Below are 24,737 nucleotides of genomic sequence, written 5' to 3' on the forward strand. Positions count from 1 at the left end.
AGAGAGAGAGAGAGAGAGAGAGAGAGATAGTAACAGAGTTCCCCCAAGATGTGCCAAGTCCCCATCAGAAGATCCAGCAGTTTTCCATTTTGCGCATATCCCTGTCAGTCTCTTTATCAATGTTACCTGACAGTATCTCTCTGTCTCCAGACGTGATGTCACACACTGTATTTCTTTTTGTAATATTTTGCAATCCTGTGCACCCAAAACAGTGATGCTTTTCAACACTACCTCCTTCTGCAGCGTCCATGTTCCCTGAGGACTTCTCTATCCTGGCGACGGTGAAGCCGAACAAGGGCAGTCAGTCCTTCTTGCTGTCGGTTTATAATGAGCAAGGCATCCAGCAGCTCGGACTGGAGATGGGCCGCTCACCGGTCTTCCTGTACGAGGATCACATGGGTAAACCCGGCCCAGAAGACTACCCGCTCTTCAGAGGGATTAACCTGGCCGACGGAAAGTAAGTATACAGTCGGATGAAGGGATCAGAGTTTTGTATTCCTGACCCAACAAAAGTGTGCCATGTTGTGACTGGCTAGGAATTTGTCATTTAAATAAATATTTTGTATCTTTGTATGATCTGATGTTGGACGCTTTAGTGAGAACTGTGTTTGATATTCAGTGTTGGCTTTGAAGTGTCAGACTTAATCTGACATGCTGGTGCCAAGAAAAACACCTGCACAGGTGTGAAGACTAAAATGAATGCTCTTGATATATGAAGCGTTTGTGTTCATGTGCCAGATGTACTGTAGACAAATATGAGACACAGACTGACTGACAGTCACTGTAGATAGACACAGACTGACAGACAGGTAGAAAGACAGACAGACAGTTAAATATACATAGATGGGAAGACAGGTAGACAGACAGACAGTTAAAATGACGTAGATAGACAGACAGACAGACAGACAGACAGACCGTTAAATAGACAGACAGGTATACAGACAGGTAGATGGACAGACAGTTAAATAGACATAGATGGGGAGACAGTTAAATAGACAGACAGACAGTTAAATAGACATAGACAGATAGACAGACAGGTAGATGGACAGTCAGTTATATAGACATAGATAGGAAGACAGACAGACAGTTAAATAGACATAAACGGACAGGTAGACAGACAGACAGTTAAATAGACATAAACAGGCAGGTAGACAGACAGACAGTTAAATAGACATAAACAGGCAGGTAGACAGACAGACGGTTAAATAGACATAGACAGACAGGTAGATGGACAGTCAGTTAAATAGACATAGATAGGAAGAAAGACAGACAGTTAAATAGACATAAACGGACAGGTAGACAGACAGACAGGTAGATGGACAGTCAGTTAAATAGACATAGATAGGTAGACAGACAGACAGTTAAATAGACATAAACGGACAGGTAGACAGACAGACAGTTAAATAGACAGAAAGAGGCAGGTAGACAGACAGACAGTTAAATAGACATAAACAGGCAGGTAGACAGACAGACGGTTAAATAGACATAGACAGACAGGTAGATGGACAGTCAGTTAAATAGACATAGATAGGAAGAAAGACAGACAGTTAAATAGACATAAACGGACAGGTAGACAGACAGACAGTTAAATAGACAGACAGACAGTTTAATATACATAAACAGACAGGTAGACAGACAGACAGTTAAATAGACATAAACAGGCAGGTAGACAGACAGACAGTTAAATAGACATAGACAGACAGACAGACAGACAGTTAATTAGACATAGACAGACAGACAGACAGCATGCACAGTGTCCACTTAACAATAAAATAGTGCTAAAAGTAAAGCTTTTTTACAATGATACCATAGAACAATTTTAGTTTTCCCTACAGAACATTTCAGCCAAAGTTGCTGAAAAGAACCATTTCTTTCTTGCCATTTCCTTAGAACATTTTTCCAATACAAAGTGGCACAAAAGGTTCTGTGGATGTTAAAGGTTCTATATGGAACCAGACAGCCTGATAAAGAACTTTTTAAGAACCTGTATTTTTATTTGAGTCTCCTGAGGTCTTAAAGTGGCTGTAAATGTTTTATTTTTGTGCGTGACTCAGGTGGCACCGTGTGGCGATCAGCATTCACAAACAGAGCATCACTCTCATTTTGGACTGTAAGAAAAAGATCACACGGACACTAGCCAGAAGCCCTCACCCCATCATCGACACCAAAGGGATTGTGGTCTTTGGAACGCGTATCCTGGACGAGGAGGTGTTTGAGGTAAGAAGATCCCGAGAATCTTTTCCAGTCCTCCAAAATATTTACTAGAACTTTCTTCTGAATCTTGTCACCTCAGTCTCTCTTCAGACATTCCTGTTCTTTTGGCTCCTAAAAAAAGGTTTTATTGCTTTGCACTTGTACTTTTATACTTTAGGATGCATGAGGATTTTAAATATTATGTCTGTCTCTAATGTTTCTCCAAAAATTCCTTAGTTTAAATACAAATTTGAGACTGTTCATTGCATGAAAATAGTAGAGCTATAAATTAAATGTGGGTAGCATAGCTGAAATTATTTAGTCTTTGATAGAATATGACTTTATCTTAGAGTTTTGATTGCAGACTTCGGTCATTTTGCGCGCAGTTTGATACATTGTTGAGATAAAACTCCAGAGGAGATAAACGTGTTTTCTTTTTCTCACAATTTTACCATCATTGCGGTCTTGGACAGATAATTGAGATATGAAAGAGATCTCATCTGTGTTTTTTTTGTCTGAGGACCGTGATGTTGTTAAGTTTGTAGATGATCTTTGTCAGCGGTCTGTGGACGCGTGTCTGTCGACTGAATGTTCAAATGTTTTAGTAACTGGCTGTGAATGTCAAGTGAAGATGTGAGAGTTTGTTTAACGTGTTTGTTCAGACCTAGTTGTGGTAATGTAGCACCAACATAATTGTTGGGTTTGTAGGGTTACCCAATGGCCCAAGAGTTTATAGACTGTGGCGTGTGTCTATTCAGGTTGACTGTAAAGGTTTGGTACATTAAAATGTGGTCAGTAGTTTTGTTCTGACCCATTTACCCTTGTTTTTACATCAAATTGAAATAAAAATGCAGAATAATCCATTTGTTTCAAGATGGCACTCGCTGAATATTTATAATGATTGTACCATATTGGTTAGTAGTTTTGCCGTATTGATTTAATGTGTCCAAATGTGACCAAGAGCTTGTGGCGTCTGGACAATCTATGACTGCACATGAGACGTTCAGAAGGACTTTCGGTAATGCTTTCGTTTCCCCGGTTTGACCGCAGACGCACAGATATCATGGAATGTTGACGTGTCTTCATGGTTTGGTCTACCTTTCTGTTTGAAGCTCAAGGGTTTGGAGAAAATGGAAAGAAGCGTGTATTTTTTTCCACAGAGCGAGACTGCAGGTCACCACAGAACCATAACCAAACCCCTGCTGCCTACACACACACACACAGAAAACATATTTCATTTCAAGAGTCTGCCTGTGTCATTCTCTTAAAAGCGCACATTTCTGGATGATGGATTTTGAAGATAAACAGTGAGAGAGATTTTATGACGTCATTTTGTATAGCGAGAAAACAAGTCGAAAGGAACCGAAAAGAATGTTTTTACAAGAGAGATGAGTGTCATTTTGCCTTGTAGTTTAAAGCTGCTTCAAGAAAGGCTGTAATTATTGCTCATGCTTTGAACAAACCCTGACCTTCTGATAATTCAGTCATCCTTCCCTTAGGAAAATTAAGCATGCTTTTATTATAGTAAAAGAGACATAACCATGTTTTTGGGGCACATTGATACACATTTGTATTACCGAAGTTTTACTACAGATGTCATGGCTAAACTATGGTTATTGTAGTGAGACCATGTAGTAAATTGGTGGTTACTATGGTTTTATTACAAATACTACAGTTAAAACACGGGTACCATACGGGTCATTGTTTCTCACATGTCTTTTGAATAGATATTTCGTCACAACACATTGAAGAATCGATATCGAGATTTAAAGCTATCAGCATGTTGACATTTGTAAGTGTATTTCAAAACTTTTTTTGAAATTGAATTCTTTTAAGTATTTTACTTCGGTATATAACTTGTCCTACAATGTTTGTGCTTCAAACCTTGAATCACGTGACTTTGAAAGCTGTGCAAGGATGTTACGCCTCGGAACACCTCAGCAACCGTTTAGCAACGTCTAGGCAACTATTCACACCCTAGCATCACAGTGGCGAGTGATCCACTCATAATTTCTTTAAAAAAATGTAAATATCTAGTTAGCAACAGTTGTTGAGAGCTACCACAACACAGCTCACAGGTCACTAATAAAGCATTTTGATTCGAGATAATGACCCAGACAGACAGGAGACGAGGGGGGCAGGTGGTGTAAAGTTTTTGTGGAAAGTTCTGGTCAGGATGAGGACTATGAGGTCCATGTCTGATGACATCATTAGGGGGTTTCTACACTGGTCTACAGATGTGTGTGCATGTGGGAGAATTTCTCTCTCTGATAGAAAAAAGGAATCCAGACGTGTGGATAAAATCAGCTGTCAGACATCCAGACGTCACTGGATGTATTCCCTCGTTCTAATGCGCTGTTTTAAATTCTCTCCATCTTTATCACCTGCATGATGTCATAGCTGTTGACCAACAGAACCAGAACTATTTAAATACAATTAAAATGGGGAAAAGAAATGTGACAGACAGAATGGGAGGGGCTAGAGAGTCGGGGGCAGACAGACGGGCATATTGCTTTTGGATGTGAACTTTGGCGCTGTGTGTGTGCGCCACTGGTGTGGTTTCTGTGGTTTGGCTTTTTGCTGTCGAGAATGCCCAGACGCGGTCTGGATGTGTGTGTGCACACCGTCACACGTGCGAATATGTGCATGTGGCATATGCGGTCTTGAGGATTTATCGTTTTATTCTTGTGGCGTTTGTATGCATGTGTCCTGCTGAGTTCAGATCTTTTCTCAATCTTTCCCCCGACAAGAGTTTACGTTGTAATGGGGATCATACGCAATCGGTTTCTTGTGTCTCGGGCTGATGAGGTCATAAGCAGATGTGATGATGTCATTTTTAAACAAACCTAATAAGAGCAAGACCTGAAGCTGTAATTCGACCGGATTGTGTGTGTAGCGTATGGGTGTGTTATTGTTAGCAAACCATGTGAAAATACAGTCTGGCTCAAGGTTGAGGAAAATGAAACCTGTTTTAAACCATTACATTATTTCGCATTACAACCTGTATGTTGGCATTTGTTGTATTGCTTTAATTGTTTGCTTATAAAAAGCGCAAAAACCTAACTGGCTGGATGCATTACTGTACAATTTATTACAAAATGTAGTCTTTTGTTTAGTATTTACGTGTTTTTCTTTACATTTGAAGATATAATGTGACCTGGTGTGTTTTTGGGCATATTGAATGTGTTTTAATATGACAAATGGCAGTCGAGAACAAGTGATCCAGAAAGAGACAAAATGTTGTTGAATACGAAAAGGACCGTGTTGTTCTCCGGGCGTCTGACCAGAAAACTTTGGGATAACTTATTCTTTTTTATTAATTGACCACAGCACTGTTTACCGCCTCCCTCTGGCGATGGAGGAAACTGCAGCTGTGTGATGCCAATTTTTTGGGAAAAGTGGTGTGCGTGTGTGTCATGTCTTGGCTGAATATGTTGCCACAGGCAGTTGCTAAAACAGTTTGCTTGAGCTCAGGAGAGTTCTGGAGAAGGAGATGCTCATATTTCAGAGATGCTGACAATGCAATATCTATTATTCTTTCTCTCTCTCTCTCGCAGTGATGTGATGAATGTTTCTCAGAAGCACAGATCCACAAAAACACAAATCCCAGAATAGATCCATTATCTCTTTGCCTCATCCCATCCCATCCCATCCCATCCCTGTCTCACTCTCTGTTTCTGATTGTTGACCAGCCAGACTAACAGTATTCAGTTATCAGACGTTCAGTTCCTTAGCTCATGAGCAGCAGACCTCTGCTATAAACAACACAAATTCTAATGGCTTCCATTACAGAGACCAATAGGAATCATCAGCTGTTTCCAACCATCAACCATTACAAAAAAATACTGGAACGATGAGCACGCTCATGTCATGGATTTTTCATTAGTCATGCATAAAAAAAAATGTAAATAATAATTTAGTTTTCTGAGAGAAGTTATGAAAGGATTGAAAGAAGTGAATATGTTGGCACTTATATGTGTGTGTATCTGTGTGTGTGAATGTTTGCATGTGGATCAGGGAGAGTCTGGAGTTTAGAGTTTGGACGTGAAACTGCTGTCGAGTCCAAACACATGTTTATACTGGCAATCTTATCCAAAGCAACAGCCAAGAAGAGATGACTAAAGCCATTGTTCCTACAGTAAAACCAAAGTACATCGTCATAAGTGATGTGACAACCACAGCTAGCCACAAAAAAAGGTGAATTGAAGCTACTTGCACAGTTTAAAGAAAATCCCTTATGAATTTTAAATAATGCATCAGAATTTGTTGTTCTATAAATCTGGTAGAATTTATTTATTAAAAAACGATATGTTAGTATAGAACAAAAAGTGAATCAGCAGCACCAAAGAAAATGTGTGCTTTGTCTGGAGATGAAGAATTACCCAGAATTCACTCTGTTTGTAATGTTTCTTCGCTCTGTTCAGCGGTTTTAACACGTGTGTTTTTGTGGTTGGCAGTGAACCGTTTTTCTCCGTGTTCTTGAAATCTTTACAACTTTTTGTTTAATAGTGATTCTGTCCGGTCTCCCTCTCACAGCCAAATCTCCATACAGCCTGGAGAGCCTTCTGCACTGCTCTCTCTCTCTCTCTCTCTCTCTCTCTCTCTCTCTCTGTGTGTGTGTCTCTCATTCTCCCTTTCTGTCTCTGTCTGTCTTGTTTTGCCATGATGATTTAAATCACCTCTATTAGATAATCGGTGTGCGCGCTCGTCTCCTTATGTTTGACTCTAAAACTCATGTCAGATTCAGACATTAATCTTTCTGTCGGAATGCATACTCACTTTGCACATTTTTTCTTCGCTTGCTTGTAAAAGTATGAAAAAATGTGTATTTGTGCCTGTTTAACAGAGGAAAGTCACTCTCAGACTGATATATGATCTGTCAGTGGCTGACGGTCAGACGAGGATCAGTGCATCTTCAAACTACTGTTTCCAAAGCAATTACATGCATCTTTGTAACATATGTTTATTTATTTTAAGTTATTTTAAGTATGTAAAGCAGTTTGCAGTATGTAGCAATATGACATCATGCATCATGTACATATGGTTGCATTTCACTTTTGATAAGATGTACAATCAAGTAAGTTGTTCAAATCACGGCTTTCATTACGGTTCAATGTGAAATGTAAAGTTCAATTTAGTGCATTGCATTGTGGGATGTGGTGTCACGTGCAGTGTGTTCTGTGGACTGCACACCTATACAAATGCATGCGGTCATTGTTGCATTTCATGCTTACAGGAAGATAAAATTACAATATAGAAATAGCATGTTTATGGTTGTGTGCTATTCAGAACATAGCTATAGTGTGTGTGTGTGCGTGTGTGTGTGTGTGTGTACATGAAAGCGCACAGGTGTCGTAATTCGATTGGACAGCTTTGACGTCCGCTCGGGTTCTGAGTCAAACTTCTCTCCTCCCAGACCCACTTTCTCAATGTTTGCACCTGTGTTTCCTGTCTTCTGTGTTTCATCAGTTTTCCATACTGTATTTGCTATTTTTTAAAATATGTTTTTTGGATGAAAGGGCTCATCTGTTACGTGAAAAAAAGTGGTCTCGTTCATGTTTCTGTGCTTCGGAGGAATTTGACATAGCGTTTGACTTCTTGCTCGTTGTGCTCGTCCTTTTTACAAAAAGGTTTCTATGCATCTCTTGTGCTCATCTGGACGGATACAAGCTGACTCTTTACGCAAATGATACAGACATACAGGCGAGGAAAAAATATCAAGCTTTTGGATCATTGTAACATATAATAGAAATATAGAATATGGAGTAATACCAGATATTGATATAGAGTTGTGCCAGGAACAAAGTAAATGTAGTACACAGAGGATTCAGTAAACAGTAATCTAGTTCTGGTCTGAAGAAACTGCAGATATTGTGTGTTTGAGCGTCAGAACACACCCTGATATTTTTCTCTTTCTCCATGTTTTTCTGTCTGTTTTGTTTTATTATCAAGTGGTTTTATTGTTTGCTTCTTTGTTTCCAGGGTGACATCCAGCAGCTGATGATTGTAGCAGACCACCGGGCTGCGTTTGACTACTGTGAACACTACAGCCCTGACTGTGAGGTTCCTGCCCCAGAACAGCCCCAGAACCAAGACCCAAACACTGATGAATATGTAAGTACCTATCGAAAATAAGACCAGCACTTCCCAGAATCCTTTGCGCTCTGGACTCCTTCTGGTCTGGCATCCCCCTTTAATGCTAACATGACGTGTTTCACACCTCTTACATCGCTGTACTTAATGGAAAATGGCAAATCTGGTTTTGGTGTTGCTGCTGCTCCACAGCGCGGTCACTCAGATCATTAATACGTGTATTCAGCTGTTATTTGGCCCGTGGAATGGGAAGAGAATTAAAATGCAGTAACGATACCTGTCCATGCTTGTGTGTGTGTGTTTCAGCCGTATTCATTCTTTACAGCTTTTTCCATCTCATAGGAAAAGACTCCGCTGCAGGCAGTCTGTTTAGCATTTACTTTTCCGACTGAACAAAATGACCTCATCAGTCGGAGAGACAGAGAGGGAGAGAGAATGGTGATGGGAGGAGACGAGTGTTTTAAAGCAGGTCTCGACCTGTAGTGCATTTGGGTACAGTACGACGCACCTGCGTTATTTTATTGAAAGTAACAACAACCGCAAGTGCTAAATTGTTCATTAAGTTTGCTGTATTGATGTATTTCCTGTCGAAACAGGAAGTTTCCATGTATTATGCTTTTACACAAGTTTAGTCCTGAATAAACCTTTGCAGGTGTAAAGCAAATGTTGCATACACATTCTCAGCGATATGACTTTTATTACTAATTACTAATTTTAGCATGCATTCGTTTAAAGGGACAGTTCACCCAAAAATAAAAATTCTGTCATCATTTACTCACCCAAGCTGTTCCAAATCTGTATACATTTCTGATAAACACAGAGAAAGATATTTGGAAGAATGCTTGTAACCAAACAGTTTTTGGCCACCATTGACTATCATAGTATTGTAGGAAAAATTACAATGGTGGTCAAAAGTTCCCCAGAACTGTTTGCGTCCTACACTCTTCAAATGATCTTCTATTGCGTTCAACAGAACAAAGAAATATATCAAAAATCTACAATGGTAGTCAATGGTGGCCAAGAACTGTTTGGATACAAGCATTCTTCCGAATATCTTTCTCTGGGTTTATCAGAAATGTATACAGATTTGGAACAGCTTGGGTGAGTAAATTTAATTTTTGGGTGAACTTTCCCTTTAAGCTTTCCTATGGCTCAGTGGTTAGCGCGTGGCACTAGCAATGCCAAGGTGATGGGTTCGATCCCAGGGGATTGCACATTGTCAGAAACAAAATGTATACTACGAAATGTAAGTCGCTTTGGATAAAAGCGTTTGCCAAATGCGTAAATGTAAACTCTCCTATAGAGTACAATTCTCTTTCAGGCCAGAGAATCTTGCTGAGCAAGTTAGATCTTCTAAACATGTTTTTATTTATGATGTGAATACACATCTGGTTTAGCTGAAGCAGACTTTGAACTCTCTCACCCCCTTCAGTACTGATTTGTTACAGCCAACGCAATGCAAGAATGCACGTTATGCACATGTTAAAGGGATAGTTCACCCAAAAATGAAAAATTCTGTCATCGTTTATTCACCTTCATGTTGTTTAAAACCTTTATGTGACTCTTTCTTCTGTGCAACACAAAAGAAGATATTTTGAGAAATGTCTAAGTGGTTTTGTGTTCATGCAATGGAAGTGAATGGGGTCCAATTTTGTTTGGTTAAAACGTTCTTCTTTTGTGTTCTGCTGAAATTACACGAGGGTGAGTAAATTATGAAAAAATGTGTGATGTTTGGGCGAACTTTCCCTTTAAATAAGCATATCTGCTGAAAGTTAATGTTGTCAACTTTTTAATCCGTGGACTAAATGCCACAAAGCTCCAGTTGGACTTTGCCATGGACTTTATGGCACGATAATCGAGTGTTTACTTTCTCCGTTTCTGTCGTTCCGACCATCTGTCTACACTCAGATGCCAATATCCTCTGAGTGCTCCAAAGAGAGGAAGAGACGGATTTAAATAAAAGACAGAAAGCTTTAGTATGTGACACGCCGAAAAATTCGACCATGTGTTTTAAACTTTTTTTTTGTACTTACTCATCAAGCTATAGAGCAAACAAGGACAAACATTTTCAAATTAAAAACATACTTGTGTCTGAAAAAGGAGCTGAAATACAGTAACTTAGAAGCATGGACTCTTTTAAAGTTTGAGCCTTGATGTCAGCACGTTGCCGTAAAAAAAGCCCCTCTGATGACCTCATGTTCACCTTTATGTGTATCGGGGGCAGTAAATCAGTGTGTGGGGTGTCAGTAGGGGGCAATATATCCCAGAACCATTTCAAAAGCTTCTTCCATCAGTTAAAAATCACAGGAACCTTGTTTACGGGTGAAGACGTGATGAGTTATCCATAGCTAATGTGTGGGAATTAGGGAGAGCGAGGCGGAACGATGAATCTGAGTGAGAGGTCGGCGGGCGGTTGGAATTCCTTGCGCTCTTCACTCTCATTGTAGATAAGACGACACGGATTTCCTCTGGACTCATCTGAAGGGAATCCTTCCATCCTCCAAAAATGTTTTTATATCTGTTTTTCAAATAAGGAACAGATAATAATGAACAAATGTTCATTTTTTATGGCTTATAGTATCGCTTGAGATGTAAGATGTCTTTAAAGTCTAGCTGTTTATTTATTTGGTATAACATTTGTTGTTTTTAAATGTGCCTTATATTTGTTGCCTTATAAAGATTTGTACAACAAATAATATGGATGTCTCCACGATTATTAGCCAAAAAATGAGCCAAATCAAGCAAATGTTTTCACATATCCATATGAAAAGAAATTATTTTCATGTCTGACAATCAAGGTTATAAGTAGCTGGAGATAAAATGTTTTTGAACTCCACATACATTGTAAACCATTTAAATCCTTTGAGAAGTGTTAACTTTGTTATTTTATCCGGAACATCCCATTCACTTCTATGGGTTCATAGGCCAGTCTTGCCCTTTCCAATATGGCGGCACCGTTGACCCATAATTCAGCGGTCAATGTGGAATCTATGCATGCTTGTGAATGGTTGTGCTTCATTTTTCCAAATTTATAGATCACAAATTATTGCAAATAAATTGCACACCATCATTTTTTAGAGCGTGAACGTGGAAGATAATTCTTTTAAAATATTTTTTTAGAACACAGAGGATGACAACTACTATTATGAATATCCATACTATGAGGACATGAATGGGGAAAAGACAGGAGAAACGACGACAACCGATGAAGTGACTGGAGCTGCAACAGAAGACCTGACGGTAATCAGCTAATCATCAGTTATTTTCCAAAAAAATGATCTTAAACTTAAACACGCTGTATTTCAAGGTGAAACATTCAGAAAGGAAAAAAACATGATATTCAGAAAAAGTATGAATAGAATATTGAATAGAGGGGTTAAGAAAGGTGATTATAAGGTGAGTTATTGGGATGACAGATTATCAAAACAGGCGTTGTTTTCTTTGGAATAATTTAAAGGAATGTTAAAGGAATCTTGCAAAAGATTTGCACACTTTCTCTTAATTCACTAATGTACCAACTTTGATGGTTCTCCACAAAGTTTGCGGATAACTTTCTATCTAAACTAAAAAAATGCTGACTGAAATGTTTCTAATTGGTTTGAAACCGCTGATGTCATAAAAGCCGTGTCATATTTTTTACACGTTTCATTTGAACAAATCGCCAGGTGTCTGTTCCGGATAGCAGTCGTGTGATTACCTCGGTTATTACTGGAAGTTCACCAAGAGGAGGAAGTTCAGGTAGTTCCTCTTCATCCTCCTCTTCATCCTCCTCATCTGCATCCTCTGGCTCCACCACGAAAACTGGCGAGGACCCGTACGACGGTTATGATGGGTACGAGACGGGATACGAGACATATTATGACGAGTCGACTTCCCGTCCTGAGAGCTCTCGGACCATCACCAGCACCAGTACAGGTACAGCCGGAGAAGTTGATGTTGGACTGGGCGGCGAGGTGGATCTGGGACTGGGAGAAGAACTGGACAGACGCATCATCACGTCTGCAGGAGGAGGAAGTGGGAGAGTTCACACTATTACACGAAACGTAACATCGAGTTCTGGATCCAGTTCCAGAGTCAGTTCCGGCTCTAGCTCCAGTGGCAGTGCCGGATCCGGTTCCAGTGGCAGTACTGGATCCAGTTCCAGAGTCAGTACCGGCTCCAGCTCCAGTGGCAGTGCCGGATCCGGTTCCAGTGGCAGTACTGGATCCAGCTCTTCATCTACCTCGGTCAGTTTACTCTTTATGTGGATGTATATACTGTATATTAGAATAGGCTCATATATTCATTTAAATGTGTAAACATATATTTTTTAGAGCTGCAAATGTGATTTTTCAAAAAAATGCAATAGGATAGTTTTTTTGTAAAAGTATTAAAATATATTTAAAAACGTAAAATTCTAGAAACAACTTCACATCAGACATGCGCTTATGCAAACACAGGCACTACAGTCCAAATAAAAAAAGAATATCTTAAGAGTATTACTGTCTTGTTTTTAAATCAAGATTTACTTGCTTTTATATCTAAATATAAATATCTCACATTGGGGTAAGAAATATAAATTCGAATAAAGTTTTAGTATTTCATTTTAAGTCCACAGTACTCTTCAGTTTGATTTTCTAACCCCGTTGGCAGATATTCTTATTTATTTTAAGCATGAACAAAGCATAAACTCATTTGAATTTGCATCTTAAGTAAAATCTTTGATTTAAGAATTCAAAAATTGTACTGGGAACCAAGTCAATAATAACACACGAAAAGAGTATATAAATACAGTATATATATATATATATTTTAGGTTTTAACATTTTTCAGTTATTGCAAAATTGAAATAATTGTGCAGCTCTAATACAAACATATATAAAATAAAAAAATGTATATAACATGTTCTGCACTTATAAATATTCAAAATAAATAATAAGTTAAAACTTTCTGACTAGTGCTTCTATACGAATAGATTGATCCACACACACATTACACAAACCTTGTGGTATCGATACTTATACTAGATTATTATTTGCCTTCTGCATGTGAGTTTAACACATTCACTTTGTGTTTTGTGCAGGCTGGTGGTTATGATGATAATTACGGTGAGGGTTATGATCTGCCCTATGGAGAGGGTTACGGTGAAGGATATGGAGAGGGAGATTACACCGAGGGAGGAGGCGGCAGCAGCAGCAGCACCTCTGTGTCTGTAGGGGGCGGTTCTGTGTCTGTTGGAGGTGGATCAGTTTCTTCCAGTGGATCAGTAGTAGGGGGCGGGTCTACCAGTGCCGGTGCCAGCGCGGGGGCGGGGTCTGTTGCCACGGGAGCTGGACAAGGAGGAATTGGTGGAGAGTCCATTGACATCGACAAGTTCAAGGAGGAGTCCATCACGGATTACACCGACTCAGAACTGGAGAAGATGTACGACTATGACAACTTGTATACCGATGGCGAAAAAGAGCTTCCCGCGGAGACCGTTGAGTCCTACGGCCAGGTAGTCATTAGTTTCCCACCATAGTAATCTGCGAACTCGCCTTTTTAGCATTCAAACTTGTTCAAAGTCCCCTAAGACGTTAATACGTTGTGGCCTTTAGTTCATGAGGTCATTTATGTATGCACTCATTGGATGGAGGGATGGATGGATGGATGGAAAAAAGTCATCATTTGAATAAAAACGAATCATTTATTCATCCTCATGTTGTAAAAAACCTGCACGTGACCCATTCCTATTGTGGAATGTAAAAGAAGATATTTTGAGAAAGGTCTCGGGGTATTGTTTCAATACAATGAAAGTCAATGGAGGTCAGTGTTGTTTGGTTACCAACGTTATTTAAAATATCTTCTTTTGTGTTCTGTAACAGAAAAGAAGGTCATACAGGTTTGAAATGAAAAAATGACGGAAAAACGATGAACTATCCCTATAATACCTCTGTCCCTACGCTAGTACCAACCGGCAAGTATGGCTGGGGCAAAAACAAACGTTTTCCCATCCTTCCCAAACTATGCCAACACCTAAAAGAATAAGGAACAAGGCCTTCATTTAACTACATTTCCAGCACTGATCTGCAAACAGTCTAGATTCATTCACATCAAATGTGTGTTTTTGAAGGTGGATGGACTCAGAGGAGAGAAAGGCCAGAAGGGAGAGCCTGCTATCATCGAACCTGTGAGTAACACGTTTTTATGACACGTATACTTCTAAGTGTTAAAAAACAGCTCTGGAGGTGATTGGCACAATAACAAATTGTATTGGCACCAGTGAGTTTTCGCATCTTTCTCTTGTTCATGCATCCATCCAGTTTTGTGTTCACGCACATGTTCAGGCATCTTAAAATATCTTGCCACGGGCACCTGGAACAGCCGTGTTTCTAAGAGTAATCCAAACTCACTCCCGATCTGCGTTTACATTCACATAGGTCACTCCAGTTTCAGACTTTCCGACAGTGTGACTCCTATTCCCTCAGCATCGCAGCTGTGTTCTCCATACGAAGCGTAACAATTAAATTCGCATGATGGAAATCATCAGACTCTTTATGTTTTCTTTGCGTACACTCTGCACATTTCCACTTTTATGAACCGCTCACGTGGCTCTTGATGTTAAACAGCTGTGAGATTTTAAACAGATGTCACAATAATGTGTGTTTGAGCGTATATGTGTGTGTGTTCGTATTTCTGATTTCCTTGCATGGCAGGTCCTAGAGGACATCTGGGTTTATTTTGAATGAGCTAAGAGTCGATGAACGTTACAGTAGGTTATAGAAAGAGACCAGAGGATGGAGACGATTGTTTAGGGTGAGAGCAGATCAATAAGGAGGTCAGTATTATTTCAATGGCAGGAAAGAGTCAGATCAGCCCTGTTTCAAAGAGACAAACACACAGATCACGACAGCCGGGTTTGATGAAGGGAAACCATATGTTTTGGACGGAAGAAACTTGCTCAAATCACATTTCTTTTTGCAAACTTTCACGTTTCAGTTTTTACACAGACAGTGTCTACTTTGTATATATATTTTTCTTTTCCGAAACAAGGCATACAGTATGTGGAATCCTCTACTTTGCAGAACTGTTTATTTTTGTATTTTATCTTTCTAGTGAGTTTTTCCTTACTACAGTTTTCTTTATCTCATTCCCTGGAGTTTGTACAGTAAGGCAGTATTCTTTAAAAGAAGATTTCTTGTGAAAGTTGCTACAGTACGAATACATTTGAATTGCATTTTTTTCTCTTCAGTTTTATACATCCAACATTGCGTGTAGTCACTTATTTGTTATGTAGTCTTTATGATATCACACGTACTATACAGCCGTGCAAAAAATATTTAGAGACCAAATCAAACCTCAGGAGTGACATAAAGTCACATATTACTAACGCTCTCTTTAAATAACCAAAAACATATTGCGCAATTGACTTTAGACTTTAGAGCAGGTTTGAGTTGGTCTATGGCGCAGTCTATTTTCAGTTCCTCAAAATAGCAACGCGCCAACAATGCGCCTGAACACGCCTCTTTTTTAGACCTTTTTTTAGATTTGCGCACATTATGCATTTGCTATTTAAACAACGCGGCGCAAGACGGGAAAATGAGAACTGCGTCGGGCTGAAACTAGCAAAAGCACTTTCGCCGCGCCTTGAGCCGCATTGCGCCGGGTGCACGATACAATATTTTTATTTGCAATTTGGGAGAAATGTTGTTAGTTGTTCACAGAATGAAACGAAAATGATCATTTTACCTGACCACGTACCTATAAATAGTCAATTCAGAAAAACTGAAAATAATTTGGAAACGGTCTCTTATTTTTAAATGTATTTTAGGAAGGGGTTCCTCCACAAAAGTGATCATATTTGGGGGTCCCTGGAATAATAAAGTTTAAAACCCCCTGCTCTAGATCTTTCGTAAGCCTGCGCTCAAAGTTCAAAGGCTCATTGTGACTGCAGTTCATAATTCTTTGTTTTATTTAGGATAATTGCACTGTTGTGTTTGTGATGCAACTCATGCAAGCTGCACATTTCAATTAGCATTTGAACATAACTGATGCTATCCAGACAAAATATCTTGTACAGTAGGTCACAGTTTATTGGGTGTGTGAATACTTCATTTGCAAATCATGTGCTTTGGCGGACTTTCTGTAATCAGTGAGGGATGAGAAGACCAAACATAAACAACATCCATGTGATGAGAAGGGGAAATCCAGTGATGTGAAGCAGAGTGTTTAAACTCTAGATAACTTTCCTTTACCATGGTAAAATGACTAATATAGTAATATAATTAACTAATATAGTAGCAAGTGTTTTACTGTAATCATCAATGAAACCGTGTAAAAATGCTTTGTGATTTTTATAGAAATCAGTCATTTCCAAGTATGAAAATGAAAGTCTTACAGTCATTACAGTTCCAGCACAATGTGCAAAATTTCTGCAGCGTTCTGGAATGTTCAGTCTGTGTAGAAGATCATCTCAAATGTTTCATAAAAAGCCACGAGAAACAGATATCAGCGCTTAAACAGACTTCCTCATGCTGATGTTTGCTACATTCATAACAGAGACCTACAGCCAAGAGACCAAACACACACATACCATTTCAATCTACAATGCTTCGCAAACTGAGAAGGATGTTAAAAATAAATTAAATAAGGATGTTTATGCTTAAATATCATCAGAGCTTTTATGGTCTCATCCTTTAAATGTCTAATTTGACACGTGTGTTAATATGTTTGTGTTATTATAGGGGATGCTGGTCGAAGGACCACCTGGTCCAGAGGGTCCCACGGTAAGTCTACTTTTGTATGTGTGTCCTTGTGTGTCCACATGTGATGTTTATGTTATTTAGTGTTTGACTAACAGCTGAAGCTGTATTTTGGCAAGCTGAACAGAATGTAGAATGAGTTCAACTACAATGAGTAAGACCAGTTTAGACCGGTCTGGATGTTCTATAAGAAAATAAAACAAGATTATAAAATTGACACGATGATGTCATGTCAGTAATATTCATGGTACAGTGATATTTTATGTTTATTCAGTTTCATTATTGATTTTCTGTACTTATGTAAAGCAGATCTTGTGTCTGATGGATTGATTGATCCGTAGGGCTATATACAGTAATGAAGTCCAACAGTCACATTACTAAACTCACTGGACTAACACCCGTGTCTGTGTTTTGTGATGGATTTTGTGTGTTTCTATTCTAGGGTCTCCCTGGTTCTCCGGGTTCCTCAGGACCCCCGGGAAGCTCCGGAGAGCCTGGTGAGAGGGTAGGTAACCGTGACAACAGTAACAAGCTAATATATGCATTCTGCAATACATTCGGCAAATTGTGTTCTGGAAAATGTCCAGATTTGCTGTGAATTGCTGCGTAAATTAAATGAAAACTGTAAAGCAATGTATGGGTCATGTTTCCGTCCTAAAATCCTAAAGCGACCAGAATGCAAAATATATAATTCTCTTTCCTAACACTAATGCAGAAAAAAGAGCATATCATTTTAATTTAACATATTTGTTTATTTATATAATTTTTGTAGGTAAGGTACATTTGTGGCCCATGTTCTGTTGTAAAAACAGCACATTTAATCAAATATAAGCCAGTAATGTAAATATAATATACAGTAAATCCCAGTAATGGGAATTTGGGTGGGAAAATATGTCATGTCAAAGCGCCACAATACAAAAAATCTTAACAGTCCTAAAAGTAAACTTCATCATACAGTATGTGTGTATTTTCTGTCTATGGATTGAAACATATTTTCATGATGCCTTTTTAATGCATTACCCACAATGCTTTGGTGTTGTGACAGGGTCTTCCCGGTCGTTCTGGTCTACCTGGTGCTGATGGTCTTCCAGGACCTCCAGGGACTGTTCTGATGTTGCCTGTAAGTATTTCTGAGCAGAGCTATGAGATAAACTCTCACACTATTCATTATAATGAAGAATGATTTGTTGAAATGGCACACGTTACATCTAGGGACTCATCTTTTAGCGTGACACATGTGAATTCATATAGATACATCATTCAAATCTAACTATTAGGGTAAAGCAGTTGAATTAATGTCGGTCCCCCTTTTATTGCTAGAGAATCAGTTATTCACAGCTGTTCTCTGTGTCGTATTGAATGTGAACCGCATTATTCTCCAAGTGCTTCAACACCGATCATGATGTCAGAGAGTTATCAGGAACATAATGTGCTATAATCTTCTCGATCAATCACGGGCTGGTTTGGTCTGCTTTTCCAAATTTCCTCTTTCCCAGCTGTTACTTCAATATATTTTACCGCACGGATTCTGATTCCGAAACGTGTATAAACATCGCAGTGCATTTCAGTGGAGGGTTCTTCTGGCATGTTTCCATGGCGAGCACAGATGTTCTTGAACAACACTCGAAAAATCATCATGTCTGTGCTGTTTTGTACATTCTCAAGAGGGCTTAAAACGGTTTAAAATAAGACCAAACACGCATTGAAATAAGCGAAAACAACCACAAATCAAGATGTCTTTGTTATTTTCCTAAAAATATACCTCTTTTTAGTTTTTCTGAGCTCTGTAATATTTTATTGGGTAGAAACTGTAAATCTATGAATATTGTTATGGACAGTGGACGGGCCTTGAAGTCAAAAAGATTTATATTGCTTTTCAACCAGCATTCCTACTCATGAAAGTGTAGTGACGGTGTTTTGCCACCAGATGGCGGCACTGAATAATTTGACTCACGTTCAGACAGAAATAGCTTGTCACTCAATGTTGGTTTAAACTGGCAAAGATATTTAAGCTCAACAATCACAACTTTATTTTCTATACTATTTCACACACATAGTTCATGCAGATACTGTTTGAATGTCTTTGTTTGTTTTTAGTCTTACACTCTTCATCTGATGTGTTATGGATCTGTGTCTCTCTGTAGTTCCGCATGAGTTCAGGAGGAGACTCGAAGGGTCCTGCTGCTTCTGCTCAAGAGGCTCAAATGCAAGCCATCATGCAGCAGGCCAGGGTACGACGCGCACACACACACACTTTTAAGGACTTTTACACTGTACAGACTGTATTCTATCCATTAACCCTCACCCAAACCTTTCTACATTTGTATATATTTTTATTATGTATATTTACATTATACAAATAGACATCATTTAGTTTGTTTAACTGTAATAATAATTTTTTTTGTTGTGAGGAAGCTGACATGCTTGTACCCACACTAATTTGCCTGTCTTTTTATAAAGCTGGCAATGAGAGGTCCAACCGGACCAATGGGATTGACGGGCCGTTCCGGTCCTCTGGTATGACCATGTGTCTGTCTGTCGCAATGTGTCTAAAACAGCTTTTTTTTTTAAACTGTCTCATTTTGATATATGTAATAAAAATGTGCTTTTTGTTCCCAGGGTCCTCCTGGTGTGGCTGGACTGAAAGGAGAGTCTGGAGATGCAGGACCTCAGGTACGGCCATCAAAAATTGCCCACAATGTATTTATCCCGCAGACATAATCGACAGGACCTCTTTTTAGTTCCCCTTATATTTGACATTCGAGTTATTCGATTTGTACAGGTTATAGGGGACCCTGGACAACAAAACCAGTCTTACGGGTACATTTTTTTAGCTGAATAAATAAGCTTTCCATTGATGTATGTTTTGTTAGGATAGAAAAAAAATCGAAATATTGAGAAAATCGCCTTTAAAGTTGTTAATCAGAGGCGCAGTGGCAGGCCATTGCTAAGAAGAAACAGGTTTGAAGGCTCTCTATCTATTTGACCCATACAATGTTTTTTGGCTTTGCCACAAATATTCCCGTGCTTTAAGACTGGTTTTGTGGTTCAGGGTCACATAGGTGACAATAAGCTACAAAACTATCAAACTGAGAAAAATGCAGCATAGAGCCGTTCTGATATTTTTCAGGGTACCCGTGGTCCAACGGGATCCCTCGGTCCGACTGGAAAGCCAGGTCGAAGGGTAAGTTTACATTCCGTCTAAAAACTACCAGACCGTAAACCGAGTCTTAAGGCAGATAAAGTATCAATATTGAAATGATTGAATAATGTTTTCTGTGTTTCTTCTTTAGGGGCGATCTGGATCAGATGGAGCCAGAGGAATGCCTGGACAGACCGGATCGAAGGTAAAGTTCAACGGTTTATTGTAAACCTGTTATGGCGTTTAATTCCCTTACAAACATTGTGGCTCTCAAATGAATTGTTTAAAATCACAGTTAAACTGTTTTTACACGATCTCTGTGCTTCACAGGGTGACAGGGGATTTGACGGTCTAGCTGGTTTGCCCGGTGAAAAGGGCCACAGGGTGATCACTTCTGCTTATTAACAGCTTCAAATAAAACAACTCGTGAATGCATGAAGAACCTGTTACTATTGTAAGACATTTCTTTGATATCCTTCATGAATGTTAAATATTAATAAGTGCGCCTTTGTGGTTGTTGTAGGGCGAGTCGGGCCCTCAAGGACCACCGGGACCTCTGGGAGAGGATGGAGAAAGAGTACGATATCTTGTTTTTGTTTTATTTGAATAATTTTCCATTTTATTCATCATTCGTGTTATTTGTATAAACGGATAAGAATTTCTGGTATTTCAGGGCGATGATGGCGAGGTCGGACCCAGGGGTCTCCCTGGAGAGTCGGTGAGTTTGTCTTTTCTTTCGCATGATCTCAATCCTCCCTCAGTCGCTATAGATAATAGACAGGTTCATCATATTAGCGGGTTCTCCAAATGTCCCAAAGATTTAATCTACAGGTTATGAGGTACACAGTGAGAGAAACAGTAAGAGATATACTGTAAGGTGGGGAGCAGAAAGGCCAAGACAGAAGAAAGCAGGAAGGTTTAGTCAATTCATTCACCACAGTAGATACAAGATTGCAGTTTTAGATCCTGTTCACCAGGGGGCGCTCCACATTCACCATTTAGATCATATGAGCGCTTCTATTTTTCGGGTATAATGGTGCATTCGAATTTTCCACATAACACATTAAAGACGTTTTTTTTTCCTTTTTAAATTTTGTTTGATAACACTCTTGTTATGTATAACGCATTAAATGTCGTTTTTTAAATGATTAAAATGCATGAGGTTTTTCCTCAGAAGCCCCATTTTTAGACCCTTGTTTTCCAGACTAAATTAATCATGTGTGAATAGGGCATTTGAACAATGGCATTTATAAAAGAAACATAGGGTGAATAAACTCCAGAATCACTGATGAATCATCGAGAGAAACGGAAACAAAATTAAGCACATCTTTAAAACCATGAAAGATGAACATGTTGAGCCTTGGTGAAGTTTGTGAATGCAGAAAAGTCACGTCTCTTTCTCTTGTTCAGGGTCCTCGTGGTTTGCTGGGCCCCAAAGGACCCCAGGGACCCCCAGGAGCTCTTGTGAGTACAAACTTTCTCTGAATCAGTTCATTAGATTCATCGTGTTGGGAGTCATCTGCTTTCATATAGTTTAGTCGATCGCATACTTAATTAATTGCCTTCGTGTTCATAAAAAATGAACGAACATCTATTACAGCTAGAAATGAGACTGTCATGTTCATTTTGATTGATTCTGATTTGATTTATTGCTCTTTATCTGCAGGGTGTGACTGGAATGGACGGTCATCCAGGACCTAAAGGAAACATTGTAAGTGTGATACACACACAACGTTTTTATTAACAAACACACGCATATTATTCTTTTTTCTTTTTTCAACCATCAGGGACCTCAAGGTGAGCCCGGCCCACCTGGACAGCAAGGCAATCCTGGAGCTCAGGTAAACAGGTCACGCCCACTTTCTCCCCATCTAACCCGCCCCCCATTTATTTCATCCCACCAAAATGCTTTAACTCCATCCTCTCCATCCTTCCACAGGGACTTTCAGGTCCTCAGGGAGCAATTGGACCTCCAGGAGAGAAGGTGACGATACATTTGCATTCATGCATTTTATTCTGTCAGTTTGCGTGTTTCCTGAGGATCAAACCCATGACTGAACTATAGAAGCACTTGCGTAGATGAAAGCTGGATGTGGGTAATGGGATATGTTGGTTTTCCTTCTCCTTAGGGCCCCACTGGAAAGCCAGGTTTACCGGGAATGCCAGGAGCCGACGGACCTCCGGTGAGACCTGGAAATACACCAACATACACGCGCAAACACACTCAACCTCTATTCTTGATGCACATCATAGAGATTTTGTGCTTATTGCGTGTATAATTATAGCAATCGTGGTCTCATGTCCAGCTTCACATATGCACATTGTTCAGATTCGCTCATCTCGTCTCTTTGCACCTCTACTTATTATGATTTAACGGGCAATTTCTCTTTGTCATTGAACACAGGGTCACCCTGGAAAAGAAGGGCCTGGTGGAGAGAAAGGACACTTGGTACATATATTTATCCTTTGAGCCTTTTCTTATGACAATTCTCTTTTACAAATGGACCTTCAGATATATCCGCTTTGTTAGTTAAATGAAGTATGTAAAGTTGATTTTTGTGTTTTACAGGGACCTCTTGGTTCTCAGGGCCCGATCGGATATCCTGGATCGAGAGGTGTAAAGGTGGGTGTTGTAAATCCTCATTGGCATCTTACTAGTCATAGCAGAAGTCGTGAATCGATAATTGGTCATTTGTGGATATTAGTGTAATTCTGTCGTTGTGTGGTTAAGATGTTAACCAAATGTCTTCAAAGCATTGCCTCCAGCCTTTTACCCATAATTCACAGAGACAGCGATGTTCTGCTGTCTGATTTGTTTTCGATACTTTCGAAATTCATCAAAAAAAATTGTTTCAAAGCCCAGTTAGAAAGGATTTTAGGCATCATACAAGTCGACACAAACTTGTTTCAGAATAGGCCTTAGTTTGGTTATTTAATGTTTTAACATTCATGTTTGTGGTTGCAGCATAGTTATTATAGTTTTGATTTTAGTTTTATTTAGTTGTATTTATTATTTCAAATTAGCTTTTATCATTAGACTTTTAGTTTTTATGTTAATTTTAGTTCAAGCTTTAGCAATTTTGCTGTATGCTTTTGTCATTTTATAATTTATTTGTTGATTTGTTATGTTGCTATATAAGATTACGACATTTTTATTTTAGTTTTTGTGTATTATTATAATTCTAGTGCTTTAAACTTATTTCAGTTTATTTTTGAGGCAACATTTCAATTTTTAATTAATTTAAGTTTTTCCACTAATTTTCAGGTCAATATTTGATCTGATTTCAATGAACAGAAACGTTTTCAAAATGTTCATTTTAGTCAACTAAAATAACCTTGGGTTGCAGCATACATTTTCGTATTGTGTAGTGTTAACAGCATGTTTCAGATCATTTGTGAGGTTACATTTCGGTTACATTGTTGCCTTGGAAGCGTGTCACCTATAGGCAGCTTACTCTTTCTTATATCTCTTTGTTATATCCGCAGGGTGCTGATGGAGTCCGTGGGCTGAAAGGACACAAGGGTGACAAGGTAATTTTAGTGTGTGTGTGTTTGTGTGATTTTTAGCGTCTCTATGGATATAAGCCGTTGTGTGTGTGTGAGACGGCTAATGCACTCTTCCTGTGCCATTAATGTTTCATTTCTGCATCTGAATATGGAAGCCATAAAATACTCCGAGATGGATGTTTAGACTCTTTCGCTCTGGTCGTTAAAAAAGTTTTATCCTGCCAGAAAAAAAACATAAAATCAGGCCGCAAACAGCAGAAATAGCAGTTGCCATGGAGATCGGTCCCTCTGCATTTGTCAAAAAAACTGGTATTATGTGGGAATGAAAGTTTATAGGTGTCTCTATGTCAAATATTAATCTCAACATCTCTTTTTCTCTTAGGGAGAAGATGGTTTTCCTGGATTTAAGGGAGATATGGGCATCAAAGGAGATCGGGTGAGATTTTTACCGCCTGTTTATCAACTCTCTCTTATTTGTAGGTAAAGAGGTTTGCTTCTATAAAGTCTGTACCGATCGATCATTTGCTGTTGTTAAACTCCTTCCTGCCTCGATTCTTAAAGTTAGTATTGAAGTAGAAAGTTCTCTTGGTTTTGAGCTTTTGTTTGGTTGTTTAGGGAGAACTTGGACCTGCTGGGCCCAGAGGTGAGGATGGACCGGAAGGACCCAAAGGAAGAGGCGGTCTCCCTGGAGACCCCGGACCTCTCGGGTCGTCAGGAGAGAAGGTGAGTTTGACATTCTTATTTTTTCATATTTTTCTACATTTTATGAAATATGCAAATCATATTTTTATCAAACGTACTGCCGATTTTAACACTGTAATGTTGCATTGATAGTGCTTTTATGTAAAATACAAGAAAAACTGTTTTTATTTGGCAGTAACCTTTATCAGCTATTATCTTGACAAAAATGTTTTTGTGTGTTTTGGTTTTAGGGTAAGCTTGGTGTGCCCGGGTTGCCCGGTTATCCAGGAAGACAAGGCCCCAAGGTAAATATACTCGATCTGCCTGTGATTACCCAGCATGCAAAGCGTTGCTGTTTGAGTAGATGCGTGTATTGATATTGGTACAAGGGTGTGTGTGTG

The 24,737-nt window shown here is 39.1% G+C and overlaps 1 protein-coding gene across 2 annotated transcripts in view; it reads left to right on the forward strand.

The window, feature by feature from the left end:
• The window catches only part of col5a1 (procollagen, type V, alpha 1), a 70,036-nt gene that overhangs the window by 23,776 nt on the left and 21,523 nt on the right, over positions 1–24,737 (forward strand). For both annotated transcript variants that reach the window (XM_057359987.1, XM_057359988.1), the window contains exons 3-31: positions 244–457; positions 2,055–2,217; positions 8,176–8,307; positions 11,407–11,526; positions 11,952–12,512; positions 13,349–13,762; positions 14,378–14,434; positions 16,989–17,030; positions 17,449–17,511; positions 18,052–18,126; positions 19,151–19,237; positions 19,467–19,523; positions 19,626–19,679; positions 20,137–20,190; positions 20,300–20,353; positions 20,479–20,532; positions 20,672–20,725; positions 20,822–20,866; positions 21,559–21,612; positions 21,815–21,859; positions 21,936–21,989; positions 22,088–22,132; positions 22,278–22,331; positions 22,553–22,597; positions 22,718–22,771; positions 23,635–23,679; positions 24,038–24,091; positions 24,271–24,378; positions 24,588–24,641. In XM_057359987.1, coding sequence (XP_057215970.1) covers positions 244–457; positions 2,055–2,217; positions 8,176–8,307; positions 11,407–11,526; positions 11,952–12,512; positions 13,349–13,762; positions 14,378–14,434; positions 16,989–17,030; positions 17,449–17,511; positions 18,052–18,126; positions 19,151–19,237; positions 19,467–19,523; positions 19,626–19,679; positions 20,137–20,190; positions 20,300–20,353; positions 20,479–20,532; positions 20,672–20,725; positions 20,822–20,866; positions 21,559–21,612; positions 21,815–21,859; positions 21,936–21,989; positions 22,088–22,132; positions 22,278–22,331; positions 22,553–22,597; positions 22,718–22,771; positions 23,635–23,679; positions 24,038–24,091; positions 24,271–24,378; positions 24,588–24,641 — 2,912 coding nt within the window. The remainder of the gene's footprint in view (positions 1–243; positions 458–2,054; positions 2,218–8,175; positions 8,308–11,406; positions 11,527–11,951; positions 12,513–13,348; positions 13,763–14,377; positions 14,435–16,988; positions 17,031–17,448; positions 17,512–18,051; positions 18,127–19,150; positions 19,238–19,466; positions 19,524–19,625; positions 19,680–20,136; positions 20,191–20,299; positions 20,354–20,478; positions 20,533–20,671; positions 20,726–20,821; positions 20,867–21,558; positions 21,613–21,814; positions 21,860–21,935; positions 21,990–22,087; positions 22,133–22,277; positions 22,332–22,552; positions 22,598–22,717; positions 22,772–23,634; positions 23,680–24,037; positions 24,092–24,270; positions 24,379–24,587; positions 24,642–24,737) is intronic.

This window comes from Triplophysa rosa, linkage group LG19 (genome assembly GCF_024868665.1).
Source record: "Triplophysa rosa linkage group LG19, Trosa_1v2, whole genome shotgun sequence".
Lineage (NCBI taxonomy): Eukaryota > Metazoa > Chordata > Actinopteri > Cypriniformes > Nemacheilidae > Triplophysa > Triplophysa rosa.